Source organism: Mirounga angustirostris, unplaced genomic scaffold (assembly GCF_029215605.1).
Source record: "Mirounga angustirostris isolate CCGP_5_RB_7025 unplaced genomic scaffold, mMirAng1.0.hap1 SCAF_6, whole genome shotgun sequence".
Classification (NCBI taxonomy): Eukaryota; Metazoa; Chordata; class Mammalia; order Carnivora; family Phocidae; genus Mirounga; species Mirounga angustirostris.
This window is the reverse complement of record NW_026991714.1, coordinates 103,968,331-103,986,017: the sequence shown is the minus strand read 5'-3', so window position 1 is coordinate 103,986,017 and position 17,687 is coordinate 103,968,331. Positions and strand designations below refer to the sequence as shown.

At 48.8% G+C, this 17,687-nt stretch overlaps 1 protein-coding gene across 1 annotated transcript in view; it reads left to right on the top strand.

Moving 5' to 3' along the window:
* DUSP29 (dual specificity phosphatase 29) overlaps window positions 1-17,662 on the top strand; it is a 35,501-nt gene extending 17,839 nt beyond the window's left edge. Inside the window, exons 3-4 of the mRNA XM_045878153.3 lie at window positions 8,411-8,631; window positions 17,363-17,662. Of these exons, the coding sequence (XP_045734109.1) occupies window positions 8,411-8,631; window positions 17,363-17,607 (466 nt within the window). The 3' untranslated portion in view covers window positions 17,608-17,662. The remainder of the gene's footprint in view (window positions 1-8,410; window positions 8,632-17,362) is intronic.
* Window positions 17,663-17,687: the final 25 nt, after the last annotated feature.

Below are 17,687 nucleotides of genomic sequence, written 5' to 3'. Positions count from 1 at the left end.
TGGAGAGAGGCAGAATGGCTAAGCCTCTGCTCCAAAGCCACCGTGCCGGGTCAAACACTGGTCTCCACGTGGCCTTGGGCAAGTCACTCGTGCTTTCTGAGATTGTGTTTCTTTACCTATAAGATACGGATCCAGTGAGTTAATACGTCTCCCACTCAGCACAGTGAGTGGCACACCCAGTAAGTGTGAACTACAGATCACGCAGGTTCTCGAAATTCAACTCCCAGTGTGAGAAGTAGGCAAAGAACAGTCATTGTGCTCTGCCATGAAGGGTCCTTCTGTGCTGAGGGCAGCCTTGAGACAGAAAACACCCCTGGTCAAATTTCTCCCATGAGATGTTATCACGAACCCAAGGTGTCAGGTTGGAAGGAAGGTGCCTCCTAATGGGGCTTTCTCTGGCTCGTGCACCAACCGCCCCCACAGATACTATCCTGGCCTTTCACGAACCCACGTGGCCTAAGGAGGCAGTGCCACACCAAAACCCTATGGGCCTGTGGATTTCAGAACTTCTAGAGCATTTTCTCAGTCTCAGCTTATTCCCAAGGGATTCACCAAGTGGAGTGCCGGGTGACTCCAAGTCCCCACTGCTTACCAGCCCAGGGTGGGCAGAGTTGACACCACCACTGCGGCCTGGGGAGAAGAAGCTACAGACAGGAGGGAGATCTGGTTAGTGCTGAGTGGCTGGGTCAGTGGAAGGGGCTGGGCCAGGCCAACTGGCCACCGATCAGGTATGCTCACCAGGAAGTCATTCTGGCTGGCTCAAGGCACAGCCACCCTCTCCCCACCCATCTCCCAGAGACTGGTGGGGGGTCTGGGGTAGAGCACAAGGCCTCAAAGGGGATTCAGGGCGCAGAGTTCAAGCCCCCCCGTGAGGGGGCTCATTATGTGTGTCCCTATAGCACAACACTTTCCTGTTCTGGGACTCAGTTTCTTTATTTGTAAAATAAAGGGATGATTCCAAAGGTCCCTTCCAGCTCTAAAATGAAATTCTTGAAGAAATGTGCTCTTAAATAAATTAGGCTTTATTAGGTTCAAGCACATACTTGTTTTATTACTTTCAAGTCATTCAAATTAGATTCAAATTAGGTTAACCAAGTGTTGCCCTCCAGAGAGCCAGGGACTGGCGTCAATGATGAGATAAGAATAATTCATCACCTCTTATCAATCAGCAGTCCCTAAATGGGTACTTCAAAAGTGCTTGAGTATGCTTGAAAGCACTAAGTTTCTGTAATTTAAATATTCTCCCTTTAATCTTATTCACATCTTTCATTTGCTTAGCAAAATCTTTTTTCTTTTTTCTTTTTTTTCCCCCTGCAGTCAGCAGGAGGGGAAATATCCTGGCTACTGCCGAAGTGATTGCAAATTCCCAGGCAGGACAGCCTCCCATAGGCTTGGCTGAAGCAGGAAAATTGAGAAATCGCTCTTCTCCCTCCCCACGTCAGCATCCCTGTGAGCCAACACCACGGTGCTAAGTTGCTCCTCCGCCTGAGCGGCGGGGCTGGTAAGCAGCTCTCCATTTTTATTAGAATACAGTTGCCTCCAAGGTCTGGCTTTTGGGGGTCATCAACAGCCAGCTGCCCTTCCCCATAAAGCCGGACTCCTCCCTGTGGCCATCCCTACTCAGCCTGAGCACGCTTTCAAGTTGCTATCTTGCCCTTTCTGCTTTTCTCCTCCCAGCCAGACCAACAGCCTCAAAAGCAGAGGCATCTCCAGGCCTGGCCTGTAGTCGGGGAGGCTGGAAAGTGAGGTGAAAGCAGATCAGCCGGCTGACACGACCCTCGGCCTATGAAGAGGGCCTCTCACCGTTCGCCCGGACAGCCTCACCCTCTCCCCACCAAAAGAAGGAACTAATTCAGCCTTCAGGCACCAAGCAGAGCTAACCCTTGACCGGCTTCTCCAGGGTGGGCCATGGCTGCTTTAGGATGCAGTGAAAGTACAGCCAAGGTTCACAACTTAACGAGCTGAATGTTAACGGAAAGAACTAGAAAACCTGGATTCTGAACCTCCAAGTACCAAAGGTGACTTGGATACAACCGGGGACTAGTCATGGGCAGAGTGAACTGGGGAGGACCAGGCTGGGCCTTTCCAGCTTCTCAGTGAGAGCCTCAAGCAACATCAACCACTTCTTTCACGCATAGCCAAATGCCTAGTCTAGTTATTTTTTTTTTTTAAAGATTCTATTTATTTATTTGAGACAGAGAGAATGAGAGACAGAGAGCATGAGAGGGAGGAGGGTCAGAGGGAGAAGCAGACTCCCTGCCGAGCAGAGAGCCCGATGCGGGACTCGATCCCGGGACTCCAGGATCATGACCTGAGCCGAAAGCAGTCGCTTAACCAACTGAGCCACCCAGGCGCCCTGCCTAGTCTAGTTATTAATGCAACATCATTTCTCAGTTCCAGGCCTCCCTCCGAATATTCTTTCTCCTCTCAGCCTCCATCCCTGGGGCAGATGATGAAGAGGTTTCTAACAAGAGTTAAAAACGCTGGGGCCACCTTATATCTTTGAGTAGCCAGTGTCTCCCGAGAACTAAGGAAAACATCAATAAAATCATGGCATACGCTTACTTATTAAGTGAGTATCTGACATATTCATTAAGGAAATTTACAAATGAAAAGAAGACAAACTCTCCATAATCCCCTTACCCAGGGATAGCCACCGATAACATTTTGTTGTACATCTTTCTACTGCTTTTCTCCCTTGAATTTTTCTTTTAACCTTTCAAAGAAACTAGAGTATTGCGTCCTTCCCTTTACAAGCATCTTGTAAGGAAAGTGCCGCCAGAGTAATTGGTTCTGTTTAACAGAGAAAGAAAACTGAAGGTCCCAGAGGTTCAGCTGTTCTAGCTCATGCAGCAGTGTGTAAGCTTACACATTGCACCTGTCAGCCCCATGTGCTCTGAGGGGCCTCAAAAGCAAACAGCTTCATCGTCAGCAAGTAACAAGAACACCCAAGAAACTAGAAAGCCAGGGAATTCCCCTTTCATAGCAGGTGAATTGATGGAGATCAAAAGCTCAAAATGTGCCCACTGTTTTGAAATCTACCTGCAAGGGGTAGGTATGGTGAAGACTCCAAAGGAGAGGGTCCCCATCAGGGTCATGCCCAGGAAATGACGCCCACAAGCGTCAGACACACCAGAAGGAACAGGGTGCCAGATTACAGTCAGGGGCAGGAAATCCATGGGTCCTCCCAGACACAAGGGTGTGGAGAACCGCCCGATCATTAGCGGCCTTTCTTCAGTGCCCAGTGCAGAATCCTGGCAACGTGGGAGCAGCTGGTTTCCCACCGCAAGGGAGCTTGGGGAGGGCTTGTGTAGATGGAGACATGCGAGTCCCTCCTCCCCTCTGCTCAAGAGCCTACACCTGTGGAAAACGGGCTTTCGAGCAGATGCTGAGGTCTTCGGGCTGGGAGTCCGGAGGGCACCGAGAGGTCTGGAGAAGTGGAATGTCAGGAGTGCTGCCCAAGGAGACTGCTTCACCAAGAGTGCTCTTATTCACAATTCCTCAAGGGTGGTGGGTTGAAACAAGCTTCCTGGAGGAACTTCAGAGGGGCTGGAAGGAGGCTGGGCCAGGCCAGGTAAGGAGGAAGGGAGGGGAGGTCTCTGAATGAGGAAACTGGTCCATGCCAGAAGGAAGTCATTTCCCTGGCCGTCCAATCTAGAGTAAGAATCCAGAGCCAGGCCAGAGGTTTCACAGGGAGAGGAGATAAAGGGAATTGGGCCAAAAACAGAGATATGGCAACGTTCTTCAAAAGTAAACTGCACAAGTCCAACAAACGTGTGAGAAAATGTCCAACCTCATTGTTAAAAGGAATGAAAATGAGCCATCTTTTTTTTGTGCCTATGAAATTAGCAAAGAATAAAAATCAGAAAGTAAAATGAGCAAGCTTTCTGGAGGATAATTTAGTAACACATATCAAACATGTTAAAAATGCTCATACCCATTGACCCAGCAATTCCACTTAAAAAATAAAAAAAAGTATCTCCTAAGAACATAATCAGAAATGTGCCCAAAGAAATCCAGCAAAGTTGTTCATTTATAGTGTTTCTTATAATACCCGCCACTCTCCCTTCAGGAGAGAGATAGAGATAGAGCCAGAGTGAGAGGGAAAGGAGACAAATGTCCAAAAATAGGAGCTGGGTGAGGTAAAATTGAGATTTCTCTACAGAATGGAACAACGTGCAGCTACTGAAGCCTATACGTTGACAGAGGAAGACATTTACAATATATCACCATGTCACAGTTTTTGAAATTTACATATGGTGTCATACCCCAAAACAAATCTCTATATAAAATTTATAAATCTATGCATAGAAAAGCAACTGGGGAATCTTACACCAAAAAGCAAATAGACTTTAGGGGGTAGAAAATTTTTGTGTGTCTGGGGGGGAATATGTTTTTCACATTCTGCACTGAGCATGTGTTATTTTTATAATTAGATGACATATTTTGATGACATATTATTCTTTAAACAAATTGCTTACATTAGGATATTATTATTATTATTATTATTATTATTAAATATCCAGAAACTAAGGCTCCTGCGTCACCTAGGTTCTAGAGGTAAATTTCTAAGTTTGTTTTTCTCCGGAGCTTTTCTACTCAGCAGAAGCACATTTCTTAGTCTCTTTCCCACATAACATATCTAAGCGGGCGGCCCTAACATTTAAGAAAACCACAATACAGGGCTAGGGAGCCCCCTCTGACCCATCCCACTCCCAGGAATCGCTGAGCCAGGCATTTGGGTCAGTTGGGGACCTGCCTGCATCACAGCCGCTATGTACCAAGAGTTCTAAGAGTTTCTCTATTTGTAGATCCCCATTCTGCCATGGATACTCTTTTGAGCTCTCAACTGGACTCTGAGTGTCAAGCTAGAGGGAAATCCCCAGAGCGGTATGTAAGGACACCACCTCCCTTGCCTGGCTCAGACCGCCACAGGGCCCCCGAAAACCTGCAGAGGGCCTCAGACATCCACCAGGTCTGATCCTCCCCAGGAGTCCTTTACTTGCCCTCAGACACAGCTAAAACCAGCTCTGTGGGCTGATTGTGAAGGTGTCAGGCAACGAGTCTTGTCACATATCTACCCTGATCCTTGACCCCAACAGCAGTAAAGTGCAAATTGCTATTTATTCAAACTGCCATTTGCTTATGTTGAAACCCAGTTGCTGAACCCAGAGATAACAGTCTTTATGGTGGGGAGGAACTTCCTGTCAAGGACAGTTAATTTTAATTTTTCCACTGAGCTCAACGTCAAAGTGAGGTTGATTGCTACTCAGCAAGATGGGCTGCATTAGTGGAGGCTTTAATTGAGTGCAGATCTATGTCCCAAAAGCAAAATGTTTGTTGTATACATACTTTGGGACAAGAAGAAATATGAAACAGGTCTTTCTGAGGAAAAATGGAAAGCAGAATGTAGTCCATCCATAGTCAGGATGGCAGCGCCATAGGCCAGCTGGGGGGCTTGGGGGAACCCTCCACCATCCCGTGGCTCAGTTCCAATGGGCTGTCTGCAAATGTTTCGAAAAGCTCGATGCCTGTGTTTGGGTCTCCCTTTCCCAAACACTGGACTCTATCGTGGTTCCTCATGACCAAGAAAAAGCTCCAGGAAAACAGCGAAGATGAGGGGCCCTTGGCCAAGGGGCCATGGCATATGTTTCTTGCTGCAAGGCTCCTTTTGGCCCAAGGTATTGATCAATGTTGGCATTCGATATGGTGCCTCTGTCTACATCCTTTATCAGTGACCTTGAGATAAGCCCTCAGCTGGAGCACGATGCTACCTCTGGCCTCTCACTGTTATGGTTCCAGACCCTTGTCATCTCTTTCCTGAGCTGTAGAACCGGTCTTTGTGCTGTTGAGGGGAGATGTCATCTTAAAACCTAGTTAGGATCACCCCTCCTCAAACACTATCAAAAGCTGTCCTTGAGCCCCCCAGATACAGATCCAAGCACTTCCACGATCCAACCCCACACTCCCTTTCCAGACCTTTCTCTCCTCTCCTCTCACATCCTATGCTCCGGCCAAACCAGCTTACTCCTCCCTGCCCCCTCCCCAGTCCATCAGCAAGTCCTGCTGTGACCCCACCTCCTCCGTCCACCTTCCTCTCTTGGCTGTACAACTCCAACAGCCTCCAACAGAGCTCCCTGCTTCCATTTTTTCCCCCTCTCCAGTCCATGTCCACACATCTCCAGACTGATTGTTTAAAAAGTAAACAATGCTCACCCCTTCCTTAAAACCCTCCGTAGCAGGGGGCGTTCCACCACACTGACAGTAAAATGCAAGCTCTTCCCGATGGCCTACGGGGTCCACCTTGACCCGGCCCTGCCTACCTCTCCCATCTGCTCTTGTACTACTATCCTCCTTGCTACTAGAGCCACGTGTGTTTGCATTCTCTTCTTAGCACTTGCTGTATCCTCAGCCTGGATGAGACGTTTTTCCTCCTGCTCTGCCGCTGCCTAGCTCCTCACCCCCCAGTCTTAGCTCAAATACTACCTCCAGCAAGGCCTTCCCCCAACACCTTACCTAAAGCAGGACCACAGCCATTCGGCGCAGCTCATACCGCTGTCTGAAATTATCTTGTTTATTCGTGTGTTGTTTATTTGCTCTCCCCATGAGAATCTATGCTTCCCGCGGGACCTTGACTAACCTGTTCACTGCTGCATCATCAGCACCCAGGACAGTGCCTGGCACACAAGAGATTCTAAATCATTATTTGTGATAAATGATTGATTACAGGAAATAATAAACATTTCCTGAAAGGCCTTCATTATCTCCAGCCTCCACCCCTTGGGCTGTGCTACTTCCTTGCCCTTGCCTCCTTCTTCCCCTCCATCACCAAGTGCTGACATTTGTAGTAAGGCAAACTCAAAGGGCTCTCTCCCCTGAAGGTCTTCCCTGGCCCCTCTAGACATAAATAACTCCTGCTGCTTCTGACAGCCTACCTCTGCCCTATATTCCAAGGCCACCTACTTCAAATGACTTTATTCTTTGTTCCTGGAAATTCTTGCCTAGAAAGATAAGGCTATAAATCAGAAAAATCACAGTTGGCTCCAGGAACTTCCTGAAATCAACTCAAACAATAGACAGCTCAAATACCTGTCTCAGAAAAATGCTTTACCCAACTAGGCAATGATTCACCTATCAAAGCAAGAGTTCTATACTGTGTTCACAACCCCTGTGGACATCAATGTCAAGAATTTTGCCCAATCCCAATCAATTCCTTGCATGGAAACAGCATCTTAAATCATTCATTTGAGTCCCAACCCACCAAACCCTATAACATCTGGAAGGTTCAGAGGAGAGGCCTGCTGTAAAGCTGAGATGAATAGGTTATTCTGGTGGCCTTTTAAGGGATTTAGCAGGTGACAGTGCATAGTGTCTAGTACCAAGTCTTCTTTTTTTTAAAATTAACATATAATGTATTATTTGTTTCAGGGATACAGGTCTGTGATTCATCAGTCTTATACAATTCACCATAGCACATACCCTCCCCAATGTCTATCACCCAGTCACCCCATCCCCACCCCCACTCCAGCAACCCTCAGTTTGTTTCCTGAGATTAAGAGTCTCTTATGGTTTGTCTCCCTCTCTGGTTTCCTCTTGTTTCATTTTTCCCTCCCTTCCCCTATGATCCTCTGCCTTGTTTCTCAAATTCCACATATCAGTGAGATCATATGATAATTGTCTTTCTCTGATTGACTTATTTCGCTTAGCATAATACCTTCTAGTTCTGGGCACTTGGGTGGCTCAGTCGTTAAGCACCTGCCTTCGGCTCATGTCATGATCCCAGGGATGGAGCCCTATGTCGGGCTACCTGCTCCGCGGGAAGCCGGCTTCTCCCTCTCCCACTCCCCCTGCTTGTGTTCCCTCTCTTGCTGTCTTTCTCTGTCAAATAAATAAATAAAAATCTTAAAAAAAAAAAAAATACCCTCTAGTTCCATCCACATCGTTGCAAATGGCAAGAGTTCATTTTTTTATGACTACATAATATTCCATTGTGTGTATATATATATATATATATATATATATATATATATATATATACACCACATCTTTATCCACTCATCTGTTGATGGACATCTAGGCTTTTCCCATAGTTTGGCTCTTGTGGACTTTGCTGCTATAAGCATTGGGGTAGCACCAACTCTTCTGTATTTGGTGAATGATGAAAGAGTGAACGGACCAATGACTAGCTCACCTACCCCACCCTTTATTCTCTCCCTTCTCGAGGCGGCAGAACCAGGAACATGCAGCCAAGGGGTCAGTTAGAGCAGGGCTTTGGACGAGGGAAGTCCTTCGTTTCAGTGACTAGACCTTACTTTGGAATTGATGGCAGAAACCCATGGGCAGCCCAGCGTATCCCCCACGCCCAGGCCAAGGCGCCACGCAGCCAACCAGCCTCTCCCCTTGTGCCCAGGGCGACGGCGCTGGACCGCTTCGGGCTGCAGAAGGCGGGCTTCACGCACGTGCTGAACGCGGCTCACGGCCGCTGGAACGTGGACACGGGGCCCGACTACTACCGCGACATGGCCATCGAATACCACGGCGTTGAGGCCGACGACCTGCCCACCTTCGACCTCAGCGTCTTCTTCTACCCAGCAGCCGCTTTCATCGACGCGGCGCTCAGCCGGGACCACAGTAAGAGACCCGCCACCCTTGGTAGTTCGACCCCAACAAACCCGCCTGCGGCCCCGCCCCCGCGCCCCACGAAGGCCCGCCCCTCACCTTGGCTGGAGGCGGGATCTGCGCGCTCTCAAAGCGGGCTCTGCAGGGGTTGCGAGTGATTGAGTTGGGACTGTCTGAGGCCCAGGAGGCCGGGAGCCACACTGAGCGTGCTGCTGGTGGGGTTCGCGCCTTGATTGCCGCTGTGGGGAATCGGGATCGGGAGGTTCGGAGGAAAGGCCTTCGGCCTGAATCCCAATTCCCTAAGGCTCAGCAGCGATCTTGGAACAGCAGGGACGTCTGGATGCCCTCAAAGCTGGGACTACAGCCCAGACGCCAAATGTGCCTGGGCCCAAACCTAATAGCTAGGGGCTTCGATGCCAGAAAACCTTTGGGGAGCTGACTTGGAGAGACTTCAAAACCTCCTGCCAACCAACTGAGCCCGCAGCCCCCCCATCCTTCCTCCTCCCCCAACACACAGTCTAGTGAGGCCTCTTATAGAAAGCTGACAACCCAACCCTCTAAATGGTGACCTGTATTTGAGAATCTGAGTTTTGCACCCATGATGTCCAAGTTTCCCAAGGTTAATTTTCCATTTTTATTTTATTATTTTTAAAGATTTTATTTATTTATTTGACAGAGACACAGCAAGAGAGGGAACACAAGCAGGAGGAGTGGGAGAAGGAGAAGCAGGCTTCCCGCAGAGCAGAGAGCCCGATGCAGGGCTCGATCCCAGGACCCTGGGATCATGACCTGAGCCAAAGGCAGACACTTAACGACTGAGCCACGGAGGCACCCCTAATTATCCATTTTTAAAATCACAGTGCTAGTCCTTGCACTCAAAATGTAGTTTTAGCTGGTCTAATCCAGGTAAAGGCTACAAGGCTCTTTTGGAGAGAAGGGCCTGGCTTAGGTCTGCATTGGGGTAAAACAATATGCAGTTATTGCTGCAAGGGGGTGTTTCAGGGACATTTCATAGAGGCCCACATTTCATACTCCCTAATCTGTGCTCTGACTTTAGGCCCACATTTCATACCCCTTTACAGGGCCATCGCATAATTCAGGGTGTCCAGTTACTGAAAGCCTTTCTTGCCACAAGAGGCTGGGATTACGAGGCTCAGTGACCAGCGGACTGACCTGCTTCAGGAACTTGCGGTCTGCAGCTGGGCCCAGGCCAAGTCCCAGACCTTGATGGCCATCCCACAGTGGTCCTGGCCCCACAGCTAGGCACCAACAGTTTGTTTTTATTTTGGTTCAGAAAGCAAGGTCACAGTGAAAAAAAACCTCACAGAGCTGAAGGGCTTCTATTAGGGGAAGCCTTAGTTCAAAGTCATGCTTTTATGAGACTATTTATTGACCATCTTTTGCATTATGCACATTCTGGGTTTCTAAGCAGTATCAAAAAGCAACTGGACTCTGACTCATCAACATGAGATAAAATTTGCCTCAGATTATTTGAAGTTAACTGAAAACATATTTGACAAGAAAAAACAAAAAGCTGCCACAGCCCAATCCTTCGGTTTCTGTTTAATGTACTCTTTTGTCATTACTGTATCTCCAAACTTTCTCTTAATGGAAGGGGTTTGGCAGGCTTTGGAGAAGACAGGGTGGGGTTTCACACCTTACAACTTACTAACAATGTGATTTCGCTAAGCCTTCTTTCTCAATCTGGTGATGAAAATATTTACCTTGGAGGGTTCTAATGAGGATCAGCAGTAACCCACATAGAGCACTTCGCGTGGAACCTGGTGCACAGCGGGTTCTCAGATGTGTTTGATAAAGAGAGGTCGTGCACCATGAAACACATAACCACGCTAGCATGTGTGCATCATAATAATAAAGTTTCCAATCCCAAAAGAAAAAAAAAAGGAAAAAAGACATTCCAACTTTGAACTAGTAGACTCACATGACAGCTTGTTTTCAGTTTCTGGTACACCATTTTAGAGTCTTCCCCGCTCTGCTGAATTAGGAAAGAATGGGGCTCAAAAGTCATATGTAGGCCTGGGCAGATCACAGAGCGCTGATGAGGAGATGTCAGGCTGGAGTGGGTCCTGACCTGTAGGTCATAGGTGCGAAAACTCCCAGCAAAGAAAAGAAAGGGTCAAGAGAGAAAAGTATATGCTCAGGTCAGAGAATGTGCAGGGGACAGAATCGGTGGGCAGGGCTGTGGGACTAGACCAGTTGTCCGGGTAAGGGGAGCAGGACATGACCCCACGGCCAGGTGGGAGACTGGGGTCCCTTCTCAGCGCCTTTGCACTTGAATATCCTCAAGTCTGCGGCTCAAATCGAAATGCGAACCCCGCAGAACCCGGCAGGGAACGTAAGCAAATAACGCTGGCTCCGTGGAACGCGTGGGCGCTGGGGCGGGCGTGCTCGTAGCGGCGTGGAGAGCCCCAAATAGTCCCCAAAGGGGGCGCTGCTGCTCGGTCTCAGCCAACACGTGACCTGTGAGACTCAGGGCGAATGTGGTCGATCTGATTTTTCAGGAAAAGTCTTCAATCTGGATTTTAATGTGAAATTGCCCGGTTTTTAAGTGTTGGCAACACCTTGAAAATTTCTTAAAATGCTGCAAAGGCCAAACAAAAGAAATCCAGGGGCTGTGTGTTTGTAACCGATGCCGCGTCGTCAGGGTAATGAAGTAAAACGCTCATTAGTCAGCGACGGCATCGTCACGGACTCCATCCACTGGGGGGGGGGGGAGGGGGTGCTCAGCCTCCCTGCCACAGGCATGGGCAGCGTGGGGTGTCTAGTCGTTCGTCGGGCGTCTAGGGGACACTACCACGGCATACTGGAGCCAGGCTCCCTCACATGTTCCTTATTACACTCTTGATGTAAGAGATGTTGATGCGCAGTCTGGCCAGAAGGCAAGGCCCCTCTCTCTCTCCCCTCTCTTGTCTTTCCTGTTCTTCCTTGGCTAGTTTCAGCCAAGTGTGCAGTGTTTCCCACTGCTGCCCCTCGCATCCAGTCTTTTTTTTTTTTTTAAGATTTTATTTATTTATTTGCGAGAGAGAGAATGAGAGAGAGCATGAGAGGGAGGAGGATCAGAGGGAGAAGCAGACTCCCCGCCGAGCAGGAAGCCCGATGCGGGACTCGATCCAGGGACTCCAGGATCATGACCTGAGCCGAAGGCAGTCGCTTAACCAACTGAGCCACCCAGGCTCCCCTCGCATCCAGTCTTGTCTACTCTCGCCGAAAAGCCTTCCTCGTGGGGCTGTAAAGCTGTACCTGTGGCCTGTGCGACCCCCTCCTACCCCTGTCCTACCCTGACCCATTCCTTCCGAAAGAACTCCCTAGACAACGGTGGTCACGCTTGAAAAATCTCAGAAATAAGCCAGTCCAGTGTCCGGCCCTTAGAGCTGGGGAAACAGAGGCCCAGAGAAGCCAAGTGATGTGCCCAGGGTCACAGAGCTAATCAGAGGCCAGCAGGAATGCCTTCTGTCACCCAGGCCTCTCAGAAGAGTCCTTTGCCCTTGTTTTGAACATCTGGTGACTTTCCTGTATAAGAGGTCACCAAAAACCGTGAAAGGTGAGGCACTCCAGCTGGTTATAAGATCTGAAACAACTGAACGTGTCATTCATCAGCGGAGAGAGAAGTACTGACAAGACACTGCCCCGGAAACCCCATTTGGACGGCCTTCACTGCTCCTGGCATGACATCCTCAGAGGTGAAGTCGTGTGGTTTTAATGTGAGAAATCCCGGAGCGGATACTGTGAGGCTCTGGAGATCAGATGTTCGTATCGCCACTCTCCTTTTGTTCTTTTTTTCTTTTTCTTAAACGGGCCATAGCCTGCTTTTAAAGCCATCTTAAAATCTATTGTGGACAAGGCAGGTATGGACAAAGACATGCAGTCCGCTTTCAAGCTGAGCTTGGCTCTCTGGTGCTTCTAAGCTTTAACCAGACCAGGTCTTCAGGGTATTTGAAGGGTCCCCTGCCCCACTGCAGCACACATAGGCCTGCCCCCTGGCCGCTCAAAACACAACACGCACCCTTCTTCTGACGCCTTCCCACAGACCCAGAACTGTTTGGGAGAAGTGTGAGCTCTGCCTTTGCAGGCTGCTGAGGAAGGTAGGTGAGTGAGAGACAGGCAAAGAGCATCCCTCCAAAACCAAGGAAGGAGGTTGCTTATGAGAGTACATACCTGCTGGGGGTGGGATTGAGTTGAGGGTGGGGGTTGGTGGGTAACAGGCTTGGCCTCTATATCTGATCTGAGTGACAGAGGCCTGTCTTTTGGTCACCAGGGAAAATGTGCAACTGGGGAGGAGCAGAGATTCTGCATATGGGTTTTCTTTATAACATTGCGGGAATTCACCTTTTGGTAAAGGCTAAGGGCAATTATTTCATTGAAATCACCGTTGTTGAAACATCATAGATTGGGACCTATCCGTGCAACATAAAAATCAATTTAGTGGATGCAACCAGCATTTCTTTTAAGAAAATGAATGGGGGGTGCCTGGGTGGCTCAGTCGTTAAGCGTCTGCCTTCGGCTCAGGTCATGATCCCAGGGTCCTGGGATCGAGCCCCACATCGGGCTCCCTGCTCCGCGGGGAGCCTGCTTCTCCCTCTCCCACTCCCCCTGCTTGTGTTCCCTCTCTCGCTGTGTCTCTCTCTGTCAAATACATAAATAAAATCTTAAAAAAAAAAAAGAAAATGAATGGATTCGAAAAGAATTGAAAATATCAGCATGTATTATTGCCTGTAGTAAAAGTTCGTGTTACCCTGTGGAACTCTTGTCTGTTATACACGCACTTGTGATACCACATGGCATCGAAGAGCCCCGAATCTGCTACCAGGTAGCCTGGGTGGGAATCACAGTCCTGCCACTTCCCAGTTGTGCAAATTGGGCGGATCACTTCTTGGCCCTTCATGTCCTCCGTAAAATGGGGATGATAATTGTATCTACCCCATCCGTGTGTTGTGCCGATTGACTATGTAGTTGGCAGGTTCGGGGGTTGGGGGAGGCTCTGGACATGTAAGCCGCGAACTCTTGTGTGCTGGGGGGGGCGCAAGGTGAGAGCCACTGAGCTAGGAAATGCCAACCCCGACCCAGCTGCCCTAACCCTGGCTGGTGTCTACCAGAGAGCCTCCCGGCGGCTCCGCCATGGGCCATGCCGGGAGCAGGGCCGACGCAGCCTTCCTTGCCCTTGTCTTCTGAACGCTCCTGGGAGCCTTCTCACCACCCGATGCCGGGTCCCAAGGGTGGTGCTTAGCAGAGCCTCAGAGCAGAGAGGGAGCAGCACCCTGGGGTTGCCGAGACACACCCTTTACCTGAGGGAGACCTACCAAGCTCACGGGGCTGCCAGCATTAATGCTGCTTTTGTAAAACCAAAATTCAGCTCCAGGAGCTTCTGCTGGAGCCGAGCGCGCCCTTCCCTCCCTTCCCCCTTTCTCCTCCAACCCCCTCCATCTCCCTTCGCCCTTTTTCTCCCCTCCCCTCCTCCCACTTAACAGACTTCAGGCTCCCAAAAGACTTAATGAACTACAGCTTTCGTCTGTTTCAAGCATTTAGTCATGACAGAAAGAATTACCCTTTTTGCCAGGAGAGGAAGAAACGCTTTAAGTTATCAGCAGAGCTGGCAAGAGGCCAGGCAGCCTCTGGAACAGTCTGTGAGGATTAGGATGCCAGAGGTATGTTCCAGTCCGGGAGCATAGTCATGCCACGCAAGAGCCAGGGCCAGCCTCCCCCAGACCCGACCCAGCAATAAAGAAGCCGGCCCTGCTTCTTGCCTTCCTTTCTAGCCCATGTGCACAAGGAAAAAGTGGTGTAGTCACATTCTTGTAGCTCAGCAACATGGCGGGTGGATTGAGGGCCCCCTGGTTAGCTTGTGGGGATTCATGAAAACGAATCGTGATCAAATGAACAGTTCCTTATGAAGCACCTCTCTGTGGCAGCAATGTGTGTGTGGAGAAACCAAAATGGAGTCCTTACTGCCGGGCAAGGTGTGCAGGCCTCGCCAGCAGGGGGCGGGGAGAGAGAAACCCTGGGCCTGGTGGTCGGGGCCTCTTGGATTCCTCACGCTGCCTGGGCTGCTGACCATCACCATTGTCCTGGGCATGGTCCCTGGGCACAGGTGAGGGGGTGAGGGTGAGAAGGACACGAGGGGGCCACACCCGTGCAGAAATGTTCTTTAGCAAGCAGTTCTCCCATCCTGCTGATGTTCCACAAGCCCAGTGATGTCCCTAAGTCTTCCTGGTCATCCTTCTGAGCTTCAGGCCCGAGACTGAGGAATAGAGACATGCCTGGGGTCACAAGTCACACGGCTCAAACTGCCCCAGCCAAGCTATCCCACAACGACAGGAGAGGGCAGCCACTGGGATGGCAGTGGTGGGGACAGGCGGAGAGCTTAATCTTACTACTTTCTCTGTCCGCAGAGCCCAGAGGCCGGTGGGCGGCACACAGAAAGGTCTCGATAACGAGGTGCTTTAAACTATTTCCGGCACCTGCTTTTTGGGTGACCTCTGGTATGGCATTTCACCACTGAGCCCGTTTCCCATCTGTAAAACAGGGATGATGATAATGAAGCTGGAAGGTTCTGTGAAGGATAAGGTGAGATCAAGCACATGGATGTACCATGTGAGCTCTAGAGCAGACCTGCAGGATGCATAAGCTGTTTCCCATTTGTGGCTTCTCAGCTGGGCCCAGCTGACGCCATGGTAGTGTCCAAAGGGAGACTTTTTGTTTGCGGAGATTCTTCTAGATCTCTGGTTCTCAAACTTCTTAGTCTCAGAACCCTTTGACACTCTTAAAAAAGTATTGAAGTCTTCAAGGAGCTTTTGTTTGTGTAGGTTATATTTATCAATATTTACCCTGTTAGGAATAAAAACTGAAAACCTTAAAAATATTTGTTTAAAATTTAAAAACCCCTTGCATGTTAAAATAATAACATGCTTGGGGCGCCTGGGTGGCTCAGTTGGTTGGGCGACTGCCTTCGGCTCAGGTCATGATCCTGGAGTCCCTGGATCGAGTCCCGCATCGGGCTCCCTGCTCGGCGGGGAGTCTGCTTCTCCCTCTGACCCTCCCGCCTCTCATCCTCTCTGTCTCTCATTCTCTCTCTCAAATAAATAAATAAAATCTTTAAAAAAAAAAAAGCATTAAAAAAAATAATAACATGCTTTTGTGAAAAAAAAGTATTTTCTAAAAGAAAGCTAGGGAGAAGAGCGGCATTATTTTACATTGTTTGCAAATCTCTTCAGTGTTAGGCCTATTAGAATTCAGTTGGGTTCTCATATTAGCTTCTGCATCAGTCTGTTGCGATATGTTGTTTTGGTTGAAGTATATGAAGAAAATCCAGCCTCATTCAGATATGTAGTTGGAGAAAGGAGGGTTATTTTTATTTTTATTTTTTTAGGGAGAAATATTTTAATAGCCTTTTCAGATAATTGTGGATATTCTTCTTTAATAGTACACTAGAACTTGACAAGTAATCTTTTTATAAAGGCTAGCTGTGTTGTGGCATCTGAAACCATATCCCGAAACTTCACAGATCTTCTGTTATATGGAAATCCATTGGTCTGTCTTGCACTTTGAATGGATTTTTTTACCCATGCATGATTTCGTGATATCCCACTTTGGTCCTTTGGAAAATATTGGTTCCCTAAGTTATGTTGATCTTCCAATTGTTGACCCTTTTCATGGTACATTATTGAAAGAACGCATTGTTTGCCCGGAATGGCCAGCAATCCCTGTACCGATGGATGAAAGATGACTCCAAACTTTGCCGTGACAGAGAGGAGAAGGCAAGGGGGTCAACACTCAGAGACGAAGACCCTTTGCTCTTCTTTGCTCCCGCTTTTATTGGTCCTTCAGGAGAATCACAAATCCTTATGTTTCTCAAGCACGTGATGTGTGACAAGGAGTCTTACTGAAACTGGGAGGATTTACAGGAAAGATAAGATATGCTAATCTGCGTGTGCTACTAAACATAGCCTAAGGGACAATGCACACATCTCTTAGATCACAGGGCGGCTGTTTGGGCTAAGAGAGATTCGGGGAAGGCAACTCCCCACGGCATTCCTCCGGCAGAGTGGGTCACCGGGCCCCGGCATTCCAAAGGCCTACGCCCTTCTCCGAAACCCTCCCTGCCCTCAGTGGCCTCCATGTTACATTTTAGCAAGCCGGGTATTATGGCTGATTTCATGCTCTACATTAACCCCAACAATTGTTAATATCACCACCAACCTTAACAGAAAAACCTAAAAGTACTGGGAAACGGTCAACCTCACAGTAATAGATACAAGTTTTCAAAAATTCTAATATTTTTGCTCAAAAGCTTGCATTTTATCCCTGGCAACAAATACCATTGGTTGTTTTCTTTGAAATGAGAGGCTTACTTTGTTCACTTCTGAGACAGGGTCTGCCAAATACCCAAGTGTGAATTATCCTGGTTTTTCTGTCATTTGTTCTTTTAAGTAAAAACAGTGTTTCATGAACAGTGGCTAATTCAGCTTGCAACTCAATCTCCCGAGGAGATAACCATCTCACTTTGGTACTCAGTCCAAGTGCTTTATGTGTTCGTACCATTTCATCACACAGAATATTAAGTAGAAGTGTAACCAAAGGCTGAAATTTGATAAAATTCATTTTTACTGCTTCATCAAGGATAGTCTTAAGGGAACTTAGCATTTCTTCGCGCCGGAGAGTGCGTGGTGGCGAAGAATGCCATGATGACTAGTACAGTTTGGTGCCTCTTCTCCCCACTGCATTTCAGGCAAGATCCTGGTTCACTGTGTCATGGGCCGCAGCCGGTCGGCAACCCTGGTCCTGGCCTACCTGATGATTCACAAGAACATGACCGTGGTGGACGCCATTCGACAAGTGGCCAAGAACCGCTGTGTCCTGCCCAACCGGGGCTTTCTGAAGCAGCTCCGGGAACTGGACAAGCAGCTGGTGGAGCAGAGGCGACAGGCCCAGCGCAGTGACAACAGTGAGAAGGCTGGTGAGAAGGAACCGTAGGGCCCCTCACAGGGCACGCAGAGACACTCAGGAATGGAGAGGGAAGGCCGAAATCACCCTGCCCTGGGATTTGGGACAGT